Here is a 22,022-nt window from a genome sequence, read left to right on the forward strand (position 1 = left end):
CCGTCTCTTCCTCCCCAAAACAAAAAATCAAACAAAAAAAACAACACCCCCTTAATTCTCTCCAAATATTACACTAGTAAGAAGCACAGTCAATTTTTACTTTGGTACCACTGACAGATTTAAAATCTGAGACTCTGATTGTCTCATGACCCTGCCTGAAAGGCTACATTTGGGAGTTTTATACCATTGGACGGGAGAATTTCAGTCAATTACACAGTACCTTCTTCAAGTCCTGGAAGATACAGAGAATATCAGACATTAACCTCAGAAAGCTCCCCAGTTGGCTTACTTTCCATGTGGAGAGAGAAGAAAAACAGTGCCATAAAATTTTAATTCAAAAGTTTCTAAAATAGTTTTTCTATGTTTTTAAAAAGGCAAGTGACAAATGCGGTGCATGTAGTGGTGTGGTATAAATAATGTATTAATACTTGTTTGGAATGAACTACATAACTTATTAGTGAGAAGTGCAGCCATCCCAACCTCACTCCAGTAAAACCCATTTTTACTACACCACAGCATCATTAATACACACATCTGTTTAGTGCCAGACCTGCTGCAGTGTACTTAAAACGCCCTGGTTTTTCTTGCTGTGTGGTACTTGGTGATTAAGCATAACTGAAAAGAGACTCCTCTGTGAAGCCTAAAGCCTTGTGTTGTACTCACTGCTGACTGTGCCTGTAGATGTTGAATTGCTTCATTGGAGATTATTCAGACCTTTCCAATTTCCTCACAATGACTTTGCAGCAAAGCCATGTCTTCTGCATATATAATAGATTGCCTTTCTTAAGTAGATGTACTTCAGTATGGAAATGGAAAGCTTCATCTAATTCAGTCTTAGACCTAGTCTACACACAGTTTTTCTATGTTTTGGGTTTTATGTTTGTTTGGGTTTTTTGTTTTGTTTTTTGTGGGTTTTTTTTAACTTAAATAGTTATACTGATATATCACCAAGTGTGGATGCAGTACAAAGGTGCCTTATACTGGTCTAGCTTTTTCCCTTTCCCACATGGGAGTAGCTATTGAAATTTCTTTTGTAAATAGTTTATTTGCTGAAAAATGTGGCTCAAGTTGATCCGAAACTATTCAGGAATTTGTGTAAAGTCAGCTGAATAGTTTTGACTAAACCAAAAGTAAAATGCTGTGGGAATGTTGAAACAAAACATTTAATTTTGACCAGATTCAATTTTTTGTTGTTGTGATTTCACACATTTTGACAAAAGCAAAGGAAGACTGATTCACAAAACACTGGGTATGAGAAGGTGGTTTGGAGAGGATGCCTTCCCTTATAACTTTTAGCCCAGGGTACTCTCCTGGGATGTGGGAGACCCAGGTTCAATTCCCCACTCTGCCTGATACGGAGAAAACATTTAATCCTGAATCTCTCCCATCCTAGATGACCGCCCTACTGAGTAGGCTATAGAATCATTTTCACATGCTTTCCCCTGCCTAATGAATGTTCGTTGTCATTTATAAAGTCATTTGGGTCAGGCAAAAAGAGTGAGAATGAGTCATTAGGGCACTCACCCAGGCTATTGGAGATCCAAGTGCGAATCCCTGTTTCAATGACTGTTTCTTTATTTTTTACAAAGTTGGAGAGATTGAGAGCACCCCAAACCAGAATATCCCATTGTCCAGTGGCTAGAGTATTCCCTTGTAATATGGGAGACCCAGTTGGAAACGAGAAACTTTGTGTTGAGTTAAAACGAAAAGAAAAAAAATGACTTTTTGATTCACCAAATTTTGGAAAATTCTGGTTAGACCTGAAACAAAACTTTTTTTTGATTCTTTGGAATTGCCAACAAACCAAAATATCGCGAATTTGCCTAGTACAGTACTAGTAGCTGTGCCAGTAAAAAAGCACCTTTATACTGGTATAACTCCATCCATACTAGGGGATTGTGTTGCTTCTATACCAGTCTAGTTAAAACAGTTCAACTTTTTCTATGTAGACAAGCACATGTTCAATGAAGTTATGCATTTGTTCCTTTTACGGAGACCAATAAAGTAATTTGGTTTACTGTAGTCTTGTAAATACAGTGAATTACGTGGTTAAACCCAATTTAGAGTGCAACTGGGATAACTCAAGTTCAGATTGGAAATAGGGTGTAAATTTTTAACAGTGAGAATAATTAACTACTGGAATGATTTTATCAAGGGTCATGATGGATTGTCCATCAATGACAATTTTCAAATCAAGATTGGATAGTATTTTTTTAAAAATATGCTCCAGATTTTATTTTGGGGAAGTTCTGTGGCCTAGGCTATACAGGAGGTCAGTCTAGATGATCACAATGGTCCCTTCTGGCTTTAGAATCTGTGAATATTTTCTCTCAAACTGGCTGTGAATCAATCCTTTATTCAAAAATTGACATTAATGTAATATTCGTGGAAATGACATAGCCAATATGTTATCCTATCTGGGGAAAGGAGTGACTGTATGCATCGTTCGATCAATGGCAGGTGAGAAAAGAAAAGAGTTTGTTAGGGTTGATTATTGTAAGGGAGTTTTTTGCACAAGGAAGATTTAATGGACGGAAGGACACAAATGTAATATGGGGACTAGATAGGGACTGGTAATGAGTTTCATTTTTTTTTTATTTTTATACATACACACACACACACCCACTCCTTGTACTAATAGGCACACTTAGTGGCAATCTCAGCAGAGGCCAACAGCTGACTGGCGTGGTGAATGAATTAGCATTGATCCTTCCTGGGAAAACAAAGGAATATAAATGGTCCTAGACTCTTAAATATGAATGATTTGTAATAATTTTTCTTCTCAGTTTACATTGCCAGCAAAGGAAAATATTGTTGACAATAAATCAATTAATTTTTTTGTAAACTTCAGGTTTGAATTGTGGTCAGTTATATGTGCACCCAAACAGTACAATGGTGGGTGTCACACAGATGTCTATAGTAAAGCAGCCACAATTCTGAAAGCTATATTCCTAAATCCATATTTAGGCTCTTTAAATAAAGGAGGAGCTGGTTTTCAGAAGCCCGATGGTTCTAACATTTTGGCCTCAATAAATAGCGATAAGGCATATTTAATTCTTACAAGCCAACTGTTTGCTTAAACCCTAGCCAAAAGCAGTATCTAATCCTTGTATCCAAATGGAAGATAGTACAGCATATTAAGTGCAAAGTATTATCAATATAAGTCATAAACTTATGGGGGCATGGTTTAGATATGCAATACCAATTCTGATTCATATGGAAAACATTCAATAACAAAATCAAATAGTATCCCCTTTGCCATATTGTTTTAATCAGCCTTTTAAAGAAGAGAATCACATTGGCTTCACTATTACTGATTTCCAGTAATGACTATTTTACTGCTTAGTTTAAAATTACAGAATTATTTGCTTCTTGTAAATTTTGGGCTACTGTAAAAGCTAACGACTACAAGTAATGTCTGCATGACATGGAAAAAGCATATTCCCCTGATTTTGCTATTTACAGACCTCTGCAAGGAACTTTGCTTCATACAAGGGATATTTCAGCTCTCCCCTATTGTTCTGTGGTTTACTTCCCATTCTCCTCCCAATTCATAGTGGGGTGAATTAGCTATCTGCTCAGGATCTTCCCTTCTGTACTTGGAGAGTAAATTTCCTTCAGAGGACTACTGCTCTTCAGATTTCTATTCACTTTTTTTTGTCCAAGACTTTCTCATCATACTTCTAGAAAGCCAGGGCTGAGTTAAATCATAAGTATAATAAGCACATGCTTATAAGGTTCCAGCTATGTATGTGCACGCGGGGCTCATTGGTACGCTATCAGGTTGATATTGGCAAGTTTTCCCACTCGCCCAAAAATTTCAGATGAAGGCTGACTCCGCTCTCTTCTGGAATTGTTCCCAGCCCAGCTGAGATCAGGGAGTGCAAATCCAGAGAGGTAAGAGGGCTTAGCCTGCTGCTCTAAGAGAAGCAGTGGCAAGCCCCCCAGCAGGCAGTCCTTATGTGCACACACCATATGAGTACCGCCACAAGAAGATGGGGTGATGAAGGAGCTTATGCAGCGTTCTGCCTAGGACCCTGGATTGCCTTAATTGGTATCTGAGAGAAACAGCAAATAGCTCATTCTTCACTGTGCTTAACTGTGCACCTTATAGGGAGGATTATGATCTTCTAGAAATGTACTCACTGTGGTGTATGCCAAGCACTAGGTGGGTGTCTGCTCTTCCAGAGAGCTGCTAAGTGTCTCCAGACTGAACAATAGGACATTTAAAAACCTAGGGAAGTGACACCCTCCCCAGATTTCCTAGGTGAAAAATGATGTACAAAGCTCTTGGGTCAAGGCGACAATCCTCCTTACTAATGTAGTTGGAAAGCGGCATTATAAACCATTGTGTAGTTTTCCAGCGGACCTTGTCACAAAATTACAAAGAAAATGAAGCGTTTGTTTACAGACCTGTATTAATGGTGAGTTATTTTTTTCAAACTTTCCTCCTTTTTAAACTGAAATTTGCCTCTATCTTATGTGAAAGTGGCTCCTGCTGTTGTTATGAAATGTTTGCATCACAGATGCTGAATTATGGAGTCAGGTGTTTATAAAATGTTTTTAAAATTAATTCCACATAATTTTAATCTTCCTACACTCACTTTTCTTGTGTCTCTCATGTAAACCCAATCTGGTTGAAAGATAACATGAATTGAAGGGTGGCTTCTTGGCTGTGCTCATTTACATATGTGCTGTGATCCTGGCTTTTTTTGGTGTGAAATAATTAAGGTTACCCGTGTCAGAAGATGCATGACTTTGGGGAGGTAGTAGTCTCATAGTTCTGCAGTGGAAATATTCATCACTAATGCTCTAGTAATTATGTATAATGGAGAGCTACCATATTCTGATTAAACTAATGGTAAATATAAACTAGAAAAGAATCACAAAAGTGACTCATTGAAAAGCACTTAGTTTTCTTTTCAACCTCTTATAGATCTGTTTTTGATTTTTCTCAAAAGGAAATTCATTTTATAGTGATTGTTTAAAAAAGTACTTTAGTCAGGTATTTACTTTTCAGCACTTCAGAGAATAGACCAATTTTTTGTAACAAGAAAAATACTCCTGTGGAAGGCCTTACAGCCTTATTTCATCTAGTTTGTTTAGTGTTCTTTTCATGCCAGTACAAGCAGTGAAATCCTAGTACTTGTGCTTCCAGTCAGTTTGGCTTTGGTATGTGATTGTTCTTCCTGTTAGATGTGTTGTTATGGGGTAGCTGCTGTGCCTGAGGCATGGGTGACTTCACCCATTGGATATTAAGTGATTCTCACCAGGGTAATATTTGCTGAAGTTTTGAGCATGAAAATATTTTAATTTATGGTACAATCTTATTATCTTGAACGCATTGGGAAGTATAAATGTTGCTTGTGTATAATGCTATTGTGAGTTTGTATAGATTAGTTTAGTATTGTGGCCCATGTGACATGCCAACTGTGTATTGCAAGAGGGTTAAGTCTGTAAAGACTGTTGAGGGAGCAGAGAGCTGCCAGAATTAGTGTGAACGGAGGAACAACTGGCAAAGGTGTGAGCTGGCAAAACCACATAAGGCCAGTGCAATCTTTGAAGGAGCAGAAACTGACAAGGGAATCTGAGTGAGGATTATGGAGTGGGAGAGAGCTGCCCAAATCAATGGATACTCAGGGAGGGTTGTAAGGGAGGAGAAAAGCAGCCCAGACAGGCCCATTATTCTTTTGAGGGAAAGTATTGCTAATGTTTGTTTGCCTAAGAATAAGGCAGGGTAAGTATAAATTAGTTTAGACATGAAAACTGTTCAGAAAATTGCATGGATTGAATGTACAACCATATACAATCTTTCCATTTCAGCTCCCACTTTTCCTGGCCATTAATTTTAGAATTTGACCTGCTTTGGCCAATCTCATTCCTGCAAGGTGAGAAACAAACTAATGGAAGAAACACCAAGGGAAACCATTAAAAATAAGTTTGTGGTGATAATTAGGGGGGAATGTTAACAGAACTAGCCTTGGGCCTCGTAAAGAAGGCTGCTGGCCCTCTTTAGTAAGTCTCTAGTCCTTTTCCTTGTGAGGGTAGACATGAAACATAAATCAGTGCAACCGACAATCTGAAGACTGAAAGGAAGTACAGTGCAGCTTCCTTTCTGCAGCAGGAGGCTGGGGAGACTAAAAGATTCCCCCTCCCTTCCCCATTCAGGCATTTGCATGTAAAATGGACCAGTTAATTTTGGGGCTCACCTAAAATATCGTCCCACTAAAGTGCCAAAATCCTGAGGATGGTCCTAGGGCATACAGACATGATGACTTCAGAAATTTAACATTTTTAACCCTGTGCACAGGCCTTCACACATCACACACTCGTCCAGCCGTGGGAGACCACTCCCACTACCCACCCCCCACCCAGCTAGGGATTGACCCTCATGGGTCAGGGGACACCTGTCCACCTCAAGAGACAAAGCAATCCTATTTCCCCACTGCACCTCCAGGAGGAACCTGCTACTTACCTGACCCACCACTCTACAACCAGTGACTTAAGAACAACCCCACCACAGTTGCTGCTCTTAGGAGCAGCTGCCTGGTGGGGGAGCCACAGCAGTGTGCTGGGAATGGGGAAGCAGAGCTGGGTGAGAGGAGGTGGTTCAGAGGGCAGGAGGTAGAAGGAGTGATGAAGTGAGGGGCAGGGTGGATAGCATTGTACCCATGATATGTATTTGATCTAGCAAATCTCTTGACGGGGCTGGGAGGCTCCCACTCTTAGCTGCTTTCTGATCTGTGCCTGCCTGGGAGCTTAAAGCTCCTGATGTGGAGAGCTCATGAGATGCTCTTGGTTCCAGTCTCAGTGATCGGGAATACCTGAGGCAGGGTACTCAACTTTAGGGTTGCTTCTCGGGAATGCTAGCCATAGAGATCCAACTAGGAGGGCTCTAGATGTATAGACATAGCCTAGAAGAGTATACTTCCCCTCCATCAAATCTAACCGTAGCCAGAGGCTTGGATCTAGGGCTAGAGCAGCACTGGGGAGGCTCTATCTAGCTCTCCCTTGGCTCACGGGCCTACAAGCAGTAACCAAGGAGCAACAGGAAGAACCAGGGCCCCAAGAACACCCCAGTCCTCCCCTGCTCCCCTCAACCCCAGTCAGGGACCAAGGAGCAGGAGTAATTAGAGCTTTGCACCAGCCAGGGAATAGCAGCCACAGCTGATATCAGGAAGTGGAGTGGCCAGATTCGCCTCCTGTCCCAAGGCAAACAGCAGCCAGCATCAAGGGCTAGTGACCTAAAGGCAGAGTCTTTAGCTGCAGCTAGCAAGAGATGTCAAGAGTAACAAGAAGGGTTTCTTCAGGTATGTTGGCAACAAGAAGAAAGCCAAGGAAAGTGTGGGCCCCTTACTGAATGAGGGAGGCAACCTAGTGACAGAGGATGTGGAAAAAGCTAATGTACTCAATGCTTTTTTTGCCTCTGTTTTCACTAACAAGGTCAGCTCCCAGACTGCTGCGCTGGGCATCACAGAATGGGGAAGAGATGGCCAGCCCTCTGTGGAGATAGAGGTGGTTAGGGACTATTTAGAAAAGCTGGACGTGCGCAAATCCATGGGGCCGGACGAGTTGCATCCGAGAGTGCTGAAGGAATTGGCGGCTGTGATTGCAGAGCCCTTGGCCATTATCTTTGAAAACTCGTGGCGAACGGGGGAAGTCCCTGATGACTGGAAAAAGGCTAATGTAGTGCCAATCTTTAAAAAAGGGAAGGAGGAGGATCCTGGGAACTACAGGCCAGTCAGCCTCACCTCAGTCCCTGGAAAAATCATGGAGCAGGTCCTCAAAGAATCAATTCTGAAGCACTTAGAGGAGAGGAAAGTGATCAGGAACAGTCAGCATGGATTCACCAAGGGAAGGTCATGCCTGACTAATCTAATCGCCTTTTATGATGAGATTACTGGTTCTGTGGATGAAGGGAAAGCAGTGGATGTATTGTTTCTTGACTTTAGCAAAGCTTTTGACACGGTCTCCCACAGTATTCTTGTCAGCAAGTTAAGGAAGTATGGGCTGGATGAATGCACTATAAGGTGGGTAGAAAGCTGGCTAGATTGTCGGGCTCAACGGGTAGTGATCAATGGCTCCATGTCTAGTTGGCAGCCGGTGTCAAGTGGAGTGCCCCAGGGGTCGGTCCTGGGGCCGGTTTTGTTCAATATCTTCATAAATGATCTGGAGGATGGTGTGGATTGCACTCTCAGCAAATTTGCGGATGATACTAAACTGGGAGGAGTGGTAGATACGCTGGAGGGGAGGGATAGGATACAGAAGGACCTAGACAAATTGGAGGATTGGGCCAAAAGAAATCTGATGAGGTTCAATAAGGATAAGTGCAGGGTCCTGCACTTAGGATGGAAGAATCCAATGCACCGCTACAGACTAGGGACCGAATGGCTAGGCAGCAGTTCTGCAGAAAAGGACCTAGGGGTGACAGTGGACGAGAAGCTGGATATGAGTCAACAGTGTGCCCTTGTTGCCAAGAAGGCCAATGGCATTTTGGGATGTATAAGTAGGGGCATAGCGAGCAGATCGAGGGATGTGATCGTTCCCCTCTATTCGACACTGGTGAGGCCTCATCTGGAGTACTGTGTCCAGTTTTGGGCCCCACACTACAAGAAGGATGTGGATAAATTGGAGAGAGTCCAGCGAAGGGCAACAAAAATGATTAGGGGTCTGGAACACATGACTTATGAGGAGAGGCTGAGGGAGCTGGGATTGTTTAGTCTGCGGAAGAGAAGAATGAGGGGGGATTTGATAGCTGCTTTCAACTACCTGAAAGGGGGTTCCAAAGAGGATGGCTCTAGACTGTTCTCAATGGTAGCAGATGACAGAACAAGGAGTAATGGTCTCAAGTTGCAATGGGGGAGGTTTAGATTGGATATTAGGAAAAACTTTTTCACTAAGAGGGTGGTGAAACACTGGAATGCGTTACCTAGGGAGGTGGTAGAATCTCCTTCCTTAGAGGTTTTTAAGGTCAGGCTTGACAAAGCCCTGGCTGGGATGATTTAACTGGGAATTGGTCCTGCTTCGAGCAGGGGGTTGGACTAGATGACCTTCTGGGGTCCCTTCCAACCCTGATATTCTATGATTCTATGATTCTCCAGAGTCACCTGGACGCCCACCCAGGGAGATGTCAGAGGTAGCCAGGAGCATAGTGATTCATGTGTATTAAAACTCATTCCTGGCTGCAGCCTTGATAGACCTAAATTCTGGGCATTTACAATCATTTATGCATACTCACAAAATATGCAGTTTAGGACACTAGGTCATTTGATTAATATTTCCAAACTTCTGAACTTTCAGTCTTAACAGGTAATGTATGATATATGACTGACCTAGGCAGCACCTATTTAAGGAAGACACTTGTTAAAATGTTATCAGCATATCACTGGGTGGCTCACTTTTTTGTTAGTGGGCTGTTTTTCCTTTTATATATGTCCTAAAACAGTTTTAAATAGAATAACATATACATACTTAGAGGATAGGATGAACCTAGGAATTACTTTGACTGTAGGACTTATGTAGATTTGATAGTAGTCTTATTACATTTTCCATGTCTCACATTTTTCTCTACTGGTGACACAATTTTTACCTTAATATTAAAAGCAAAATGTTTGTGTACTGTGAAATTACGTTATCTGAAAGTAATAGTGCAGTTACAGTAGTGAGCATGCTACTCACTCAGCTCATGACTTTGTGTGTTACTTTGAAGAGGAGAAATAAGGTATAAAAGAGCCTTATAGTAGGGTTAAATGTCTACATTGGAGTGTATTCAGTCAATTGTACAGTGTGAGGTTGTGAATATTACATTCTCTGGATAATGAACTAGAATTGTGAAATTGACTGGTGCGTGGCCCAGAACAATGTAAATTTTGTCTGCTCTCCACTACCTACCCATTTTACATGTATTACAGATTTTTATCGTGTAAGGAGCTATTTTATGAATATTGTCTGACTACGGAATTAAAATAGACTATTTAGCTAAATGTGACATTCCCTAATTAAATTTTTATCTCTGTAAAGAATTAAACTCAGAATCAATTTCTGTAGAGATAATATGGAGCAGAGTGGATGAGGCTGCCCTCATAGTCACTTAGGAAAGATGTAGGTCTATTAAAATATTGCTATAACCTGGTTTTCTTTCTTTTGTTGAGTTCTCTGCTGTATGTGAAAGAAAAATAATTTGTGGTTAGTTACAATTAACAATAAAATTATAGATATCACAAAAGTTGTATGTTAGGCACAGCTGTAAGTTCCTTTCAGAGTTCCCTATGTGTTTTTTTTTTAAATTTTATTATTCAAGAAATACTTTATCAAATAAGCCAGTGACATAGAGACTTGAAAGGCCTTTGACCACTGGAAGCCTTTGTATGCATCCATTTCCCTCACCAAGTACACCTCTACCCTGATACAATGCTGTCCTTGGGAGCCAAAAAATCTTACCGCATTATACCACATTATATCGAACTTACTTTGATCCACCGGAGCGCGCAGCCCAGCTCCCCGGAGTGCTGCTTTACTGCGTTATATCTGAATTTGTGTTATATCGGGTCATGTTATATTGGGGAAGAGGTGTATTGTGTCTGCTGAAGGATAACCTAATCTTGCTACCTGCTGATGGAATTTCTGTTCTAGCTCAAGTCAGAGAAAATTTGTGCTCTGGCACTGAACTTCCTAGGTTAAAGCTTCACAGATGACCCTTCCAGAGCATCATCACGTGTGCGTTCTCTTGCATTTCAAGCTACAGTTTTTCTTGTAGGTTATTTTCCCAGACCTGAAGAAGAGCTCTGTGTAAGCTCGAAAGCTTAACACTCTTACCAACAGAAGTTGGTCCAATAAAAGATATTACCTCATCCACCTTGTGTCTCATTTTATTTTTAGAAAGAAGGGGAAAAAGAGAGAAGTTGAATTCCACCAAAATACACGTGTGTCTTCTGAGGAAGAGAATGGGCCATGGGGTGGAACTCTTAGACAACTTTTCAGATAAGCCAGGGAGTAGAGAGACTCCTGACATTCTCTTCTCTCCCGCTCCCCATTTTCTCTTAGCTGTTTTTTTCTTCCCACGTCTGGTCTCCTGTTCACATGCCAGGAATGCAGGTTACCAGCCCAGCCACCTGCATTACATATTTTTGATTTCAGTGTGAGGAGCTGCCTTGAGCTGCTCCTAAGAGAAGGTGAGACCTAGCCGGCTAGTGTGCCAGGCTGGAGCCACAGGTTGGCAGTTAGTAAGCAGCTGTCAGGGGCCAGAGAGGAAAGAGTTGATCACAACTACATCAGCAGCTAGAGAGGCATCTCTTTGCAACAGGACTGTAGCCATCCCCAACTGCCCACGTTCCCTGCAACAATGGCCAAGCATAAAAATATCTCTGATCGTTTTCCAAAAATCTAGGTCAGACTCTGACAAACTGGGACTATTGGCAGCTCTGCCCTTTATTTTAATCCTTACATTTTGACATCAGTCCTTCTTTTAGAGGAAAGTCAGCCTCTTTTAAATGAACTGACCTAAAAAATAAGCCCTGGATGCTTGCATTTTTACAGTTAGTCAAATTCAAAAAAAGATTTCCTTTAGCTCATTAGAGATTGCTGTGAGTTATTTACTTACAGTGAGTGGGGTGTGTGGCTGGATTTTAGCTTGACTGTGTATAAGATTAGTTCAAAAGTAAAATAAAATAAGTAAAATATAAATTAACCTTTATACCTGTATGAAACCATGGCCCTTGTTCCACAGTTGAGCCTGAAACCAAAATTATGTTCAAATCCTTATTCTCTTTACCCTTTCCATGACAACCTTTATGTTACGGTGATTTAATAAGTATAGAATCTTCTTTGTGATTTCATTTCATTCTTTCAATCTTATTTCCCAAGTACTATGTTAGTTTATTAAGGTTTGTCTCTCTTAATATCTTAAGCTACTAAATGTTACAAGTGACCAGTTCAATTAATAAAAGAAAGTAGTACTGCACTACCTGGTATATGCCATGATATGCAGTTGGAAAGATGTTGAACAGCTGAATAACAGTTCTAAAATGCTAACAGAATGGATCTCTGAGAAAACAAGTCCCATTGTACTTTTTAAACTGTTCATGGTCAGTATAGCTAATTGAACCTACTTTAGCTTTTAAGTGGAAATAGAGAAAGTATTTCCCAAAACTTTTAAAGGGTGGCAGCCTTACTCAATTTTTTTAAGCCTCTGAGCCTAAAGCTTCTTAGCCTTTGTGAAAATAAATGGGGCTGAATGAAATCTGTGGGTTCTGGTCCAACCCAGATCCTGCAGGAATTCCCAGCGGAACACCCCTGCTGGTTTTTCTCCAGTAAAACTGCCCAGCCCTGGCACCATCGGAATCCCTTTAGATGTTCCTTCTCCCCCCAAGGCAATGCAAAACTCCATTTAATGATGCAGTCAAACATCACCCCTTGTGTCTTCAAAGGATGCCTTCTTTTATCTCTTCTTGGTGGGGAGAAGTGCACCATGCGGGACTACTGCTCTGCCTCATCAGTAGGCAATGCCCATCCTTCCCTCACTGCAGCTGGCTTTTAGGTTATCTGAGGGCAGAGATAACTTCCCATAGGATTGCAACAAGGGTCCTTAGGGGTCCTAAAGTAATACAGAAGAACTACTTTTTCATAAAGGGATAAGAAAAATCAATGCATGCCTTATTTTAATTTTATTTGTAAAATGTTGCTATCGGTGTAGTGTAGACAATTTGCTCACTTCTTACCCACTCTTATCTTCTGTTAAAATACTAGATAAACTTTGCTCTTTAAGCCTCTCCACTGTGCATAGTTGACTCTCTAGTGTCTGTGTTCATAAAGACAATAAATAACTGTGGAGTCATAGGCTAGCACATTTCATAACAAGTTAAATATAACTTAAATTGAACTTTTCCAGTGTAAACAAAGTGGGCAACCTCCCATGTCTGACTAGAGACAGTTTGCTTCTCCTGAGGTGCTTGTCAGCTATACATCTTTAATGTTACAGAAATTGTAACTGCCTTTTCTTTCCCCAGAGCTGCTCTTACATTTGTAGTCTGTCTTGTGTCTACATAGCCAGCCTTTGCATTCTGGCTGCCACAATAGGCTAGTCTCTCCAGATTTGTATTAGCAAATATAAGATTTTGTTTGCAATAGGTCATTAAATATACAGGATCCCCCCCTTTAATCTTTGCCTTCAACTAAACCAGTATGTTACACTGACACAGAAATTAAGGGTTATGTTGCAGAACAGTGCTGTTGTCAGCACGCACTGCTAAAGGTGGTTTGAGAGGAGTTTATAGTCCATATCCATCTTCATTATAAGTGTAAATTATGAATAATTTAGCATGTTGAAATGAAATCATTATAAATGATTAAAACAGATGCCAATTTTCCTGTGGAAAAAGCATGGCAAGTGGTAGTCTGTCAATACCTCCTTTGCTCCCTACAGTTTTTTTAGCAATTAACCTTTATTGCCAGTAATTACTCATGTATTAGCGCTGGTATGCTTGTGCGGAAGAAGATTCTTCCATGATAGCACACCTCTCGGTGTCATTCATTAGCCATTCTCTTCATTACCTTATCAGGAAACTTGCATTTAAAATTTCAGCTCTGAAATGCTGTCTTTCTTTAGTGTTTGTTTAAACAGCCTTGATTTGTAAAGAATAAATACCCTTTTGGTGTCATGATGGTTTCATAGGTATATGCAATGAGTTAATGGTTTCAGTCCAGTTCTGTCAACATCACAGCTGGTACCCTTATTGAAAGGCTTTTACTAAGAAGCCAAGGGTCAAGATGGCTTTCACTGCAGTCTCATGTTGTCTCTGTTCTGTGGATAAGTAGAGAATTTCAATTTCCAGAGCTGCAAACTTGGCAACTTTCACAAATGGTGTATACTACTTGTAAAACATTGATTTGGATATAGCAGATCAAAATCATCAAATGTTTAGGGATGAAAATATTTTTCATAGTTATAAAGAAGTCATAGATTCTTCTTTGCATGTAACAGGACATACTTCATTTAAAGATGCATATAGTATTTGTTATAAAATGTATTTTTGTATAATTGTGATAAGATATTCTGAATACTGTAATAGAGATGTGGTGATTAAATTACAAGGTTTATTACCGAAAATAAAGGAAGAAGAAATTTCTATTTTCACCTAAACTATTTAGGTCGGTACCATGTTTGCCTTTCAGATTCTTGCACTGATCAGTAATGGAGTTCCTCAACATTTTAACCACTCCTGTTTTCTTGAACATATTTTCTACTTTAAAAGTCATTCAGACCCCCCCAGTTTAAGCTGTGTATATGTTAGAGCCCCCTGGAAGTAAAACAATATTGTGTTAACACAGATATGATAGAAAATAACAAACTGGCAGTTGTGAATTATGGGATTATAATTTTTAGAAAGTTGTCTGTTCTGTGTTATCTACCTCTCCTTGAGCCCGCTGCTTCTGCCCCAACTTTTTCATCCACCCTTGTATTTCAAGCACTTGTGGATGGCGACTTCTCTCTGCTGCTCTCCTTCAATAGTCACATTAGCAGTTTTGTCATCTGCTTCATTGGCCCTGTTTTAACAAACTGCCCAAATGGATTTTGTCTGGTCTACCAAGAGTGGCAGCTGTTTCAGCAGCAATAGGGTTAGGTTTCATTTAACTGAATCCTATAAGTCATTAGTTACACTGCACCCATTTGTTATGAGATTAATTTTATGTGATTCAATACAAATTATTTTTATGTAGCATCCTTCATCCATTATATCACAGAACCCTTTCACTGGGAGAGTCAATCCTATGCTAAAGTTGAAAGCTTGGTTTTAAGAAGTGACTCGGAGGGAGGAGAGGGGAGGTCATTGTTCCTGATAGGGAATAGCAGAAATGAACAAGCAATTCCCCGACCCTGTAAAGTTGAGAGAAGAGAAACAAGAAGACAGGATAGGAAGAGGAGAGTGAGTGGGCAGGGGAGGAGGTGGATATGAGAACAGGCCGGTGAGGTGAAGCCAGTCGACGACGAATTTGAAAACCAAGTAGGTAATTCTGATTTGGAATCAAAGATAGGTAGGAAGCAGTAAAAGTGATCCAGGATGTCGATGATGTGATGTAACATAAAATTACAACAAGACTGTGGGTTGGAGATGGTTTTAAGGTGTTTTTATCAGATTCTGTAATTACTCCCTTTCCAGACATGTAGGGTTCATAACTTTTTATGTACATGCTTCATACCGTTGGCTTCATACCAGTGGGTGAAGAACAGTCCAAAGAGGGAGTGCCTGGGAAAGAGGAGAGGGAGACTGACAGAAAATGTTAAGCTTGTATATTTGGCATTCTTCTGTATTGCCCCAGGTCTTTAAATATTATTAATTAATTAATATTAATTTAAATGAGGAATATTTAAGACATACAGTAGTTTCCCTGTAAGATTTTTTTCCCTGGGTAGTCTCGAAATCATGAGTCACACCTGTTGTCTGGCTTATTCACCACTGGGAGGTCTCTTCTTTGTGATAGGCATCCTTATTAGGATATAAAATCCGGGTCCTATATAATTGTGTTGTGGGCACAGTTCTCTTTATGTGGCTTACCAAGGTCTGTGCTACCAAAAGTTACCATCTCTGTAGACTGTTCCAATACTGTTCTGACTTTGTACTGCTCAAGACAAGTCTTTCTCCTGTCAGTACTGCCTCTGATCAGCTAAGGTTTATCCTTTCAGATTCGGTTGGGGGGAAAATAACTGTTATGAAAGGCAATACGATGAAAGGCTGGCTTGATGCCCACATGGAGCTTGGAAGATTAAATAAATGGATAAATTATTTTGTCCACCTGAACTATCTCTGGGATGTTTTGGGGTTTTTTTGCATATTGAAAGTTGGTGTTGCAGGGCCAAATACAGCAAAATTGCTGGGATAGTTGGCAACCCTTTGCTTCCTCCACCATGAGTTCTCAACTTTTTTTTGTTCTAACAGCCCTGATCATTTTGCATGATTCCCTGTACATTTTCCACCCACAGAGGTCCTCCTTAATGCAGGCCTTAGCGGGGAGGAAGAGTCACACTTCTTAGGGTTGCACTGGTGTAGGATGGATGACTTAATTCAAAGTCTTTGTGAAACAGAATAAAAAATTAAGTTATGGTCACAGTCTAAGTCAGAGGTGGGCAAACTACGGCCCGCGGGCCCGTCCTGCCCAGCCCCTGAGCTCCTGACTGGGGAGGCTAGCCCCCGGCCCCTCCCCCGCTGTTCCCTCTCCCCCGCAGCTAAGCTGCTGCGCGGGCAGCACTCTGGGCGGCGGGGCTGCGCACTCATGCAGGGCAGCGCGGCACGGCAGCGTGTCTGGCTCCAGCCGGCCGGTGCGGCAGCCAGACATGCCGCTCTGAGCCGCATGGTAAGGGGGTCAGGGGGTTGGATAAGGGGCAGGGAGTCCCAGGGGACAGTCAGGGAGCAGGGAGCGGTTGGATGGGGCGGAGGTTCGGGGCGATCATGGGACGGGGAACAGGGGGCAGTTGGATAGGGCAAAGGTTTTGGGGGGAGGCAGTCAGGGGAGTGGGAGGGGTTGGATAGGGGGTGGAGTCCCCGGGGGGGGCAGTGGTTAGGGCAGGGGTCCCGGGAGGGGGCGTCAGGGGACAAGGAGCAGGGGGGGTTCGATGGATGGGGGGTTCTGAGGGGGGCAGGGAGAGGGAAGTGGGAGGGGACGAATAGAGGGCAGGGGTCAGGCTGTTTGGGGAGGCACAGCCTTCCCTACCCAGCTCTCCATACAGTTTCGCACCCCGATGTGGCCCTCGGGCCAAAAAGTTTGCCCACCCCTGGTCTAAGTAGAAGTTTCCCTTTCATGCAGTGATTCACATCTTACCTTCTTATCAAGACAGCTAATGCAAGGAGATGTCATCTTCTCTTTGTTCTCTTTAAAAGAACATTTAAATCAGCATGGTAATTAATAAATTTCTGCTTAAAGCCACAATGACATCTAAGAATATATCTTGAAAATAAGGCTTTATTTATTGCATACATTTTGCCCAGTGACGACAATGCCACCCTAGTTTCCAGTATTATCTTTAAAAAAGTAAAGGGGGGAACCATTAGAAAGAGTTGGGGTCGGGGGCCATTTGAATGAAATGTTTTGGTAGTGATCAGTACCTTTGTGTGTGGAAAAGGTGTCACTAACTTTTTGTCTGGAGAATATACTGGAATACTGAATACAGCCCTCATTTGCTTAGATTTGAATTTTTAGCAACACTATTTATTAAACTAATAACTTCAGTGATGCCACTTATATAGTTCCAGTTAAATAACTGAATCACAGAGTCCTGTACTTGGACATAATTAGAGCTAAAGTTGATGAAGGTAAGGGTATTTTTAGTGAGATTTCTGGTAATTTCATACCTGTGAAATACTGAAGCAGTGTGTGGTTTTTTTAAATTAAATCATTCAAGTGCAAAAAAAGCCACTTTCATGCCACATTTCGTGCTTGCCAAATTTGTTATCTTTGAGATAAACATTTAGGTATTTAGAAGCATACTCTGTGACACAGAGAGAGGATGTTTTAGATGTACATGATGATGGAAGGGCAACGTGAGAGTTTGGGATACTCTACATAATAATTTTATACTAACTGTACAGAATATGGGAAGTAGGTTAGTGGTGTATAGGAAACAGTAATATTGACACACCTCAGAAACCCTCCAGCATGTTAGTGCCTCATCAGAGAAAAGGGCTTCAGTACAAATGCCAAAAAGTGTATAGCAGTGTCAACAATGGATGGTCCTCAAAATCTGCTTCCAAATCAGGACCCCTTCTCACTGTTTCTAATGTGCAGCTGAAGTATGCGGAAAATGTGCCCTCTACACAGTTTCAGGATGGAAGATTAATAAATGAACTGTTAATAATATATTAAAAAGAAGCAGCAGAAGATAAGCTGGGGTTTGCCACAGGATACCACAGCTATATAAAACTTAGGGATGGAATATGGCAAGATAATTTTGGATTTGTGTTCTGTAGAAATATGGAGTATTTTATATGGACTGTTTTTAAATAAAATAAATATTGACTACATAAAAAAACACCTATCTTAAGCATTGAGTACCCTTGACAAATTCTGTAGAGTTATTATATGGTAATATCGAAGAATACTTTTGTTTTTTAATGTCTCCTCCCACCCCAGCCAAGCGATGTAATCTTTGAGGACTGGGAAGAGAGTTCTGGTGCTCTCCTACCACCATTTGGCACCTTTGGAAGTTGGATGTTATTTTTCTCTCCCACAATCTTACAGAATAAGTCCAATGGGCTCCTATCCTATTGAGTATATATGATTGGTTTAATCAGAGAAGAAATACCATATGACCAAACCTAAACCACCAATCTTTACAAGTCAAAAATATACCACAAAAACCATATTAAAATTTTCACTGATATCCAGATAATAGGTGGGAGTTCGGAGGTTTGTACCTAATTTTTAAATTGGGGATGACAAAATATTTAGCAGGATGCGTTTTTGCAGATGTTCCACCATCTCAAAAAGACCACATATGCAGTTTTTAATTTCCCTGTGCATTTAAATTTAGAATTTTTCAAACAAATGTGTAATACATTAAAATCAGTCTGATATTTTCTCTGTTTCCAACCAGGTGAGTGTGACGGTCTTACTTTGTTCTTATGTGGTCAGCAGAAACCAAATGGCCTTTTTGATGGGCACTTCTGCTGCCCCATTGCATACTGTTAATCAGAACTAAGTTACAGTAATTCAGCACATGCTGTGCAGTTAAAAGCAATGTTTTTAAAACATTGACTATGTTGTCAGTAATGCCTTAGATTTTAAAAAAATCTGATTTACTGTTAACCATTTATGCTGTTTGCTCACCTTTTTAATATTTTATTCTGCTTGTATAATGAGGAAACTAGTCAATTTCCTTTTCTGGTAGTCATACAAAGAACAATGATGTAATGTTTAAGTAGGAAACAATGCAGGGAAATATTTAATTAAAAAACCTACTTTTATTGGAACTTCTTATAATACTGGAAATATTTCTGATCATGTTAGGCTAAACTTTTGGCCTGAATTGATCTCAGTGTCCCTTTAAAGACTTTGCAAGTAAAATTTATGACCCCTCACTCACTCCTGCAAACACTTACACACCAGTTTAAGTTTATGCACAAGTAGTCCCATTGGTTTCATGGAGCTGCTTATAGCTATAAAGTTAAGTAGTGCCCATGTTTGATTATGGTTTCAAGCTAGTAAAAAGTAAATTTTTACAAATACTAAGATGCAGTTAAAGGAAAAGGTCCCATCTTCTCCCTTACTTTAATAGATGTTTGAATTTAATATTTATCTCTCATTATAATATATGATGGGGGAAAACTGAATTTACAGTACTTGAGATGAAAACTCTGTGAGTGAATGCATTTATCTTTGTTGGCATCCTCTGTTCTATTGATGAAAGGCACAGATGTAAAATTTATCCCAATAATTAGATTTTTAATTAGTGTATCATCATAAGATTGACTAATCATTGCTCTTCATTCCATGTGATTTGGAGTGAGAAAGTTAATGTAAACACAAATATCTTTAATCATTGCCTGACAATTCTGAACCCAGATTTGTTTTGATGTATTTATGCATGTTGTGTGTATAATAAAAGGCAGTATGTCACAAGATATTACATCTAGGAAACAAGCTGTAACTTGATCCTAGGCTACACTAGTGACACAGAACATTGACTAAAGTACTGTGAATTGGTGCATAGGTCTTTGTGCTAACTGAATGGTAAATGTATTTCAAGCTGGATAGTTATCAGATAATATTATCTTATGCAGTTATATGGGAAGTGACGCTTCTTGCCATTATCCAGTATGTGCCTGATCTACATTTCTTGCACACTCAAAACTCCTGTTGAAATGTATGGTTTTGATTTGAATGGGGAATTGGTCTTTATAAATAATAACTAAGCATGCTTGTTTAGAGGGTGTACCATTTTTTGGTTTTAAGTTACCTTTTTTTTCTCCCCTACAGTTGTCGGACAAGTAACCGAAAGAGCTTGATAGGCAATGGCCAATCTCCAGCTCTGCCTCGGCCTCATTCACCTCTTTCAGCTCATGCAGGTAAACCACCTACCTTTATCTGTGCCATGATATGTATTAAAGCCTTTAATTCTTTAAGAGAAACACATCTTCTAGTCCACTACACTCCTGCAGTGTAACTTTTCTCTCCATTGTTTGTAATAACTAAAGCTTGTGAATAATCATGATGAGAGCCCTAATTACCATTTGGAACTACTAAACTACAGTGATAGGCGCCCTGGAAATAGCTTGTGTGGATAATATTATTTTTGCCTTATTACATGTTGACAGATGTAGATTTTCCCCAATCTCCAACCTCAGTGCAGTGTGAAATGAACATACAATACATTGCAATGTATGGTAGAGGCAATGTCGTCAGTGGATGGGACATTTGATAGCAAATCAGGATATTTTGAGTTCTGTTCCCAGTTCTGTTGCTGACCTTATGTTTGACATTGGGCAGGGTCACTTCAACTTTCTGTACCTCGGTTTTCCTGTCTGTAAATTGGTGATCATGACACTTTGTTTGAAAAGCACGTTGAGATCTATGGATGAAAATCTGCAAATAAGAGCAGCTTTATTATTATTTATTATCTGTTTTGTATAGGAATCTTGTCTGTACAGCAGAATAAAGTACAATAAAGATTTATTTTGTGTTACATTGTGTGTACAGTTGTGTCACAATTAAATCCCTGGGAGTGCTGCAATAAGAAGGTGTGTGTGTGGGAATTGGCATTAGCCATAGGCAGGCAGGCTGTCAAAGGTTGTTAAAGTGTGGCTGTGGGGAGCTGGTTGACAGCTTACAAGTTAAAGGAGACAGGAGAAAGATGGGTTTCATCTGCATTTTTAAAAGGGGATGGTAGGTTCAGTCAGTAAGACATTAGCAGGCTGTCTTATGCAGCTGACCAGCAATATTAGGTGAGAAATATGCCTATCCTCACAATTGTGGGCAAGAGCCCAATGCAGCTATGGGAATAAATATTGATGTATAATGCCATTGCAGAGCCTGCAAAGAGAGCCTGAGTTTTTGTTTCAGTTCATGAAGGCAGGGACTGGTGAGGCTTCAAACTCAGCAATAGAGTGGATGCATTTTTTTTTTTTAAACAAATAGATCAGTGCTTAGAATCTGACACATTTCATACCAAGCTTCAATCATTTTAAAGAGCAACGGGAATGGTCTACTGGCCTGAGCAAAAACCTGGAAGTCACGAACTTCTGATGTTTATTCATGGCTGATAATGACTGTGTATGGCTTTTGTCAAGTCACTTAACCTCTCTTGTTCAGTTCTTCAATCTATAAAATGGGAACAATTATATTGATGTCATATGGCTGTTGAGAAGCTTTTAAGATGAAAAACAGTAGTATAAGTGCTAGTATTAATTATTATTAAGGTAGGTAAAATGTGGGGTTTGAAACCACTTGGCATCCCCTTCATTACACAATATATGCAACCCATTCAAGAGCTTATCATGACTGTTTGTTACAATAATTGTTAATAGTTCCCAGTGATCCACTGGAATCGCTCATGTTCTAATATATTTCACCCCACACTTAATGTGTTTGCTGACTGTTTTTGCAGTTGTGTAGTTTTGGGCCTTCTTTGTATTAAGGATTTGCCATAATTCCAGCCACTGATGTAATGGCCACAGTTCAAGCATCTGTTGTAGACCAGGAAAGCTGTGGTTTGCACTCCTTTCAGGCAGAGATAAGCTGCACCAGTGTAAATCCTGGTTTTGCTTGTCAACACTAGAAGTTAACACTGGTGCAGCTACACCAGTAGCTGGCCGCTGATGGCTGGAATCGAGACAAATTCTCAGTATAGAAAAGTCCTCAGTACACTAGGTTTATGGCTTATCAGATTCATGGCTTATCAGAATTGCTCCTGATGTGTGTGGGGTTTTTAAAATCTGCCCTCCTGTAGTAAATAAATACCTTCTAAAACTATTTGAAGATGAGGCTGTATCTTTACTGTATTGTTCCATATTTCATGATCGTTTGGAAGGTCATTT

General features: G+C 40.4%; 1 protein-coding gene across 9 annotated transcripts in view; it reads left to right on the forward strand.

The window, feature by feature from the left end:
* The window catches only part of MAST4 (microtubule associated serine/threonine kinase family member 4), a 442,775-nt gene that overhangs the window by 324,236 nt on the left and 96,517 nt on the right, over positions 1 to 22,022 (forward strand). For all 9 annotated transcript variants that reach the window (XM_074952648.1, XM_074952649.1, XM_074952650.1 and 6 more), the window contains one exon: positions 19,966 to 20,054. In XM_074952648.1, the coding sequence (XP_074808749.1) occupies positions 19,966 to 20,054 (89 nt within the window). The remainder of the gene's footprint in view (positions 1 to 19,965; positions 20,055 to 22,022) is intronic.

Source organism: Natator depressus, chromosome 5 (assembly GCF_965152275.1).
Source record: "Natator depressus isolate rNatDep1 chromosome 5, rNatDep2.hap1, whole genome shotgun sequence".
Classification (NCBI taxonomy): domain Eukaryota; kingdom Metazoa; phylum Chordata; order Testudines; family Cheloniidae; genus Natator; species Natator depressus.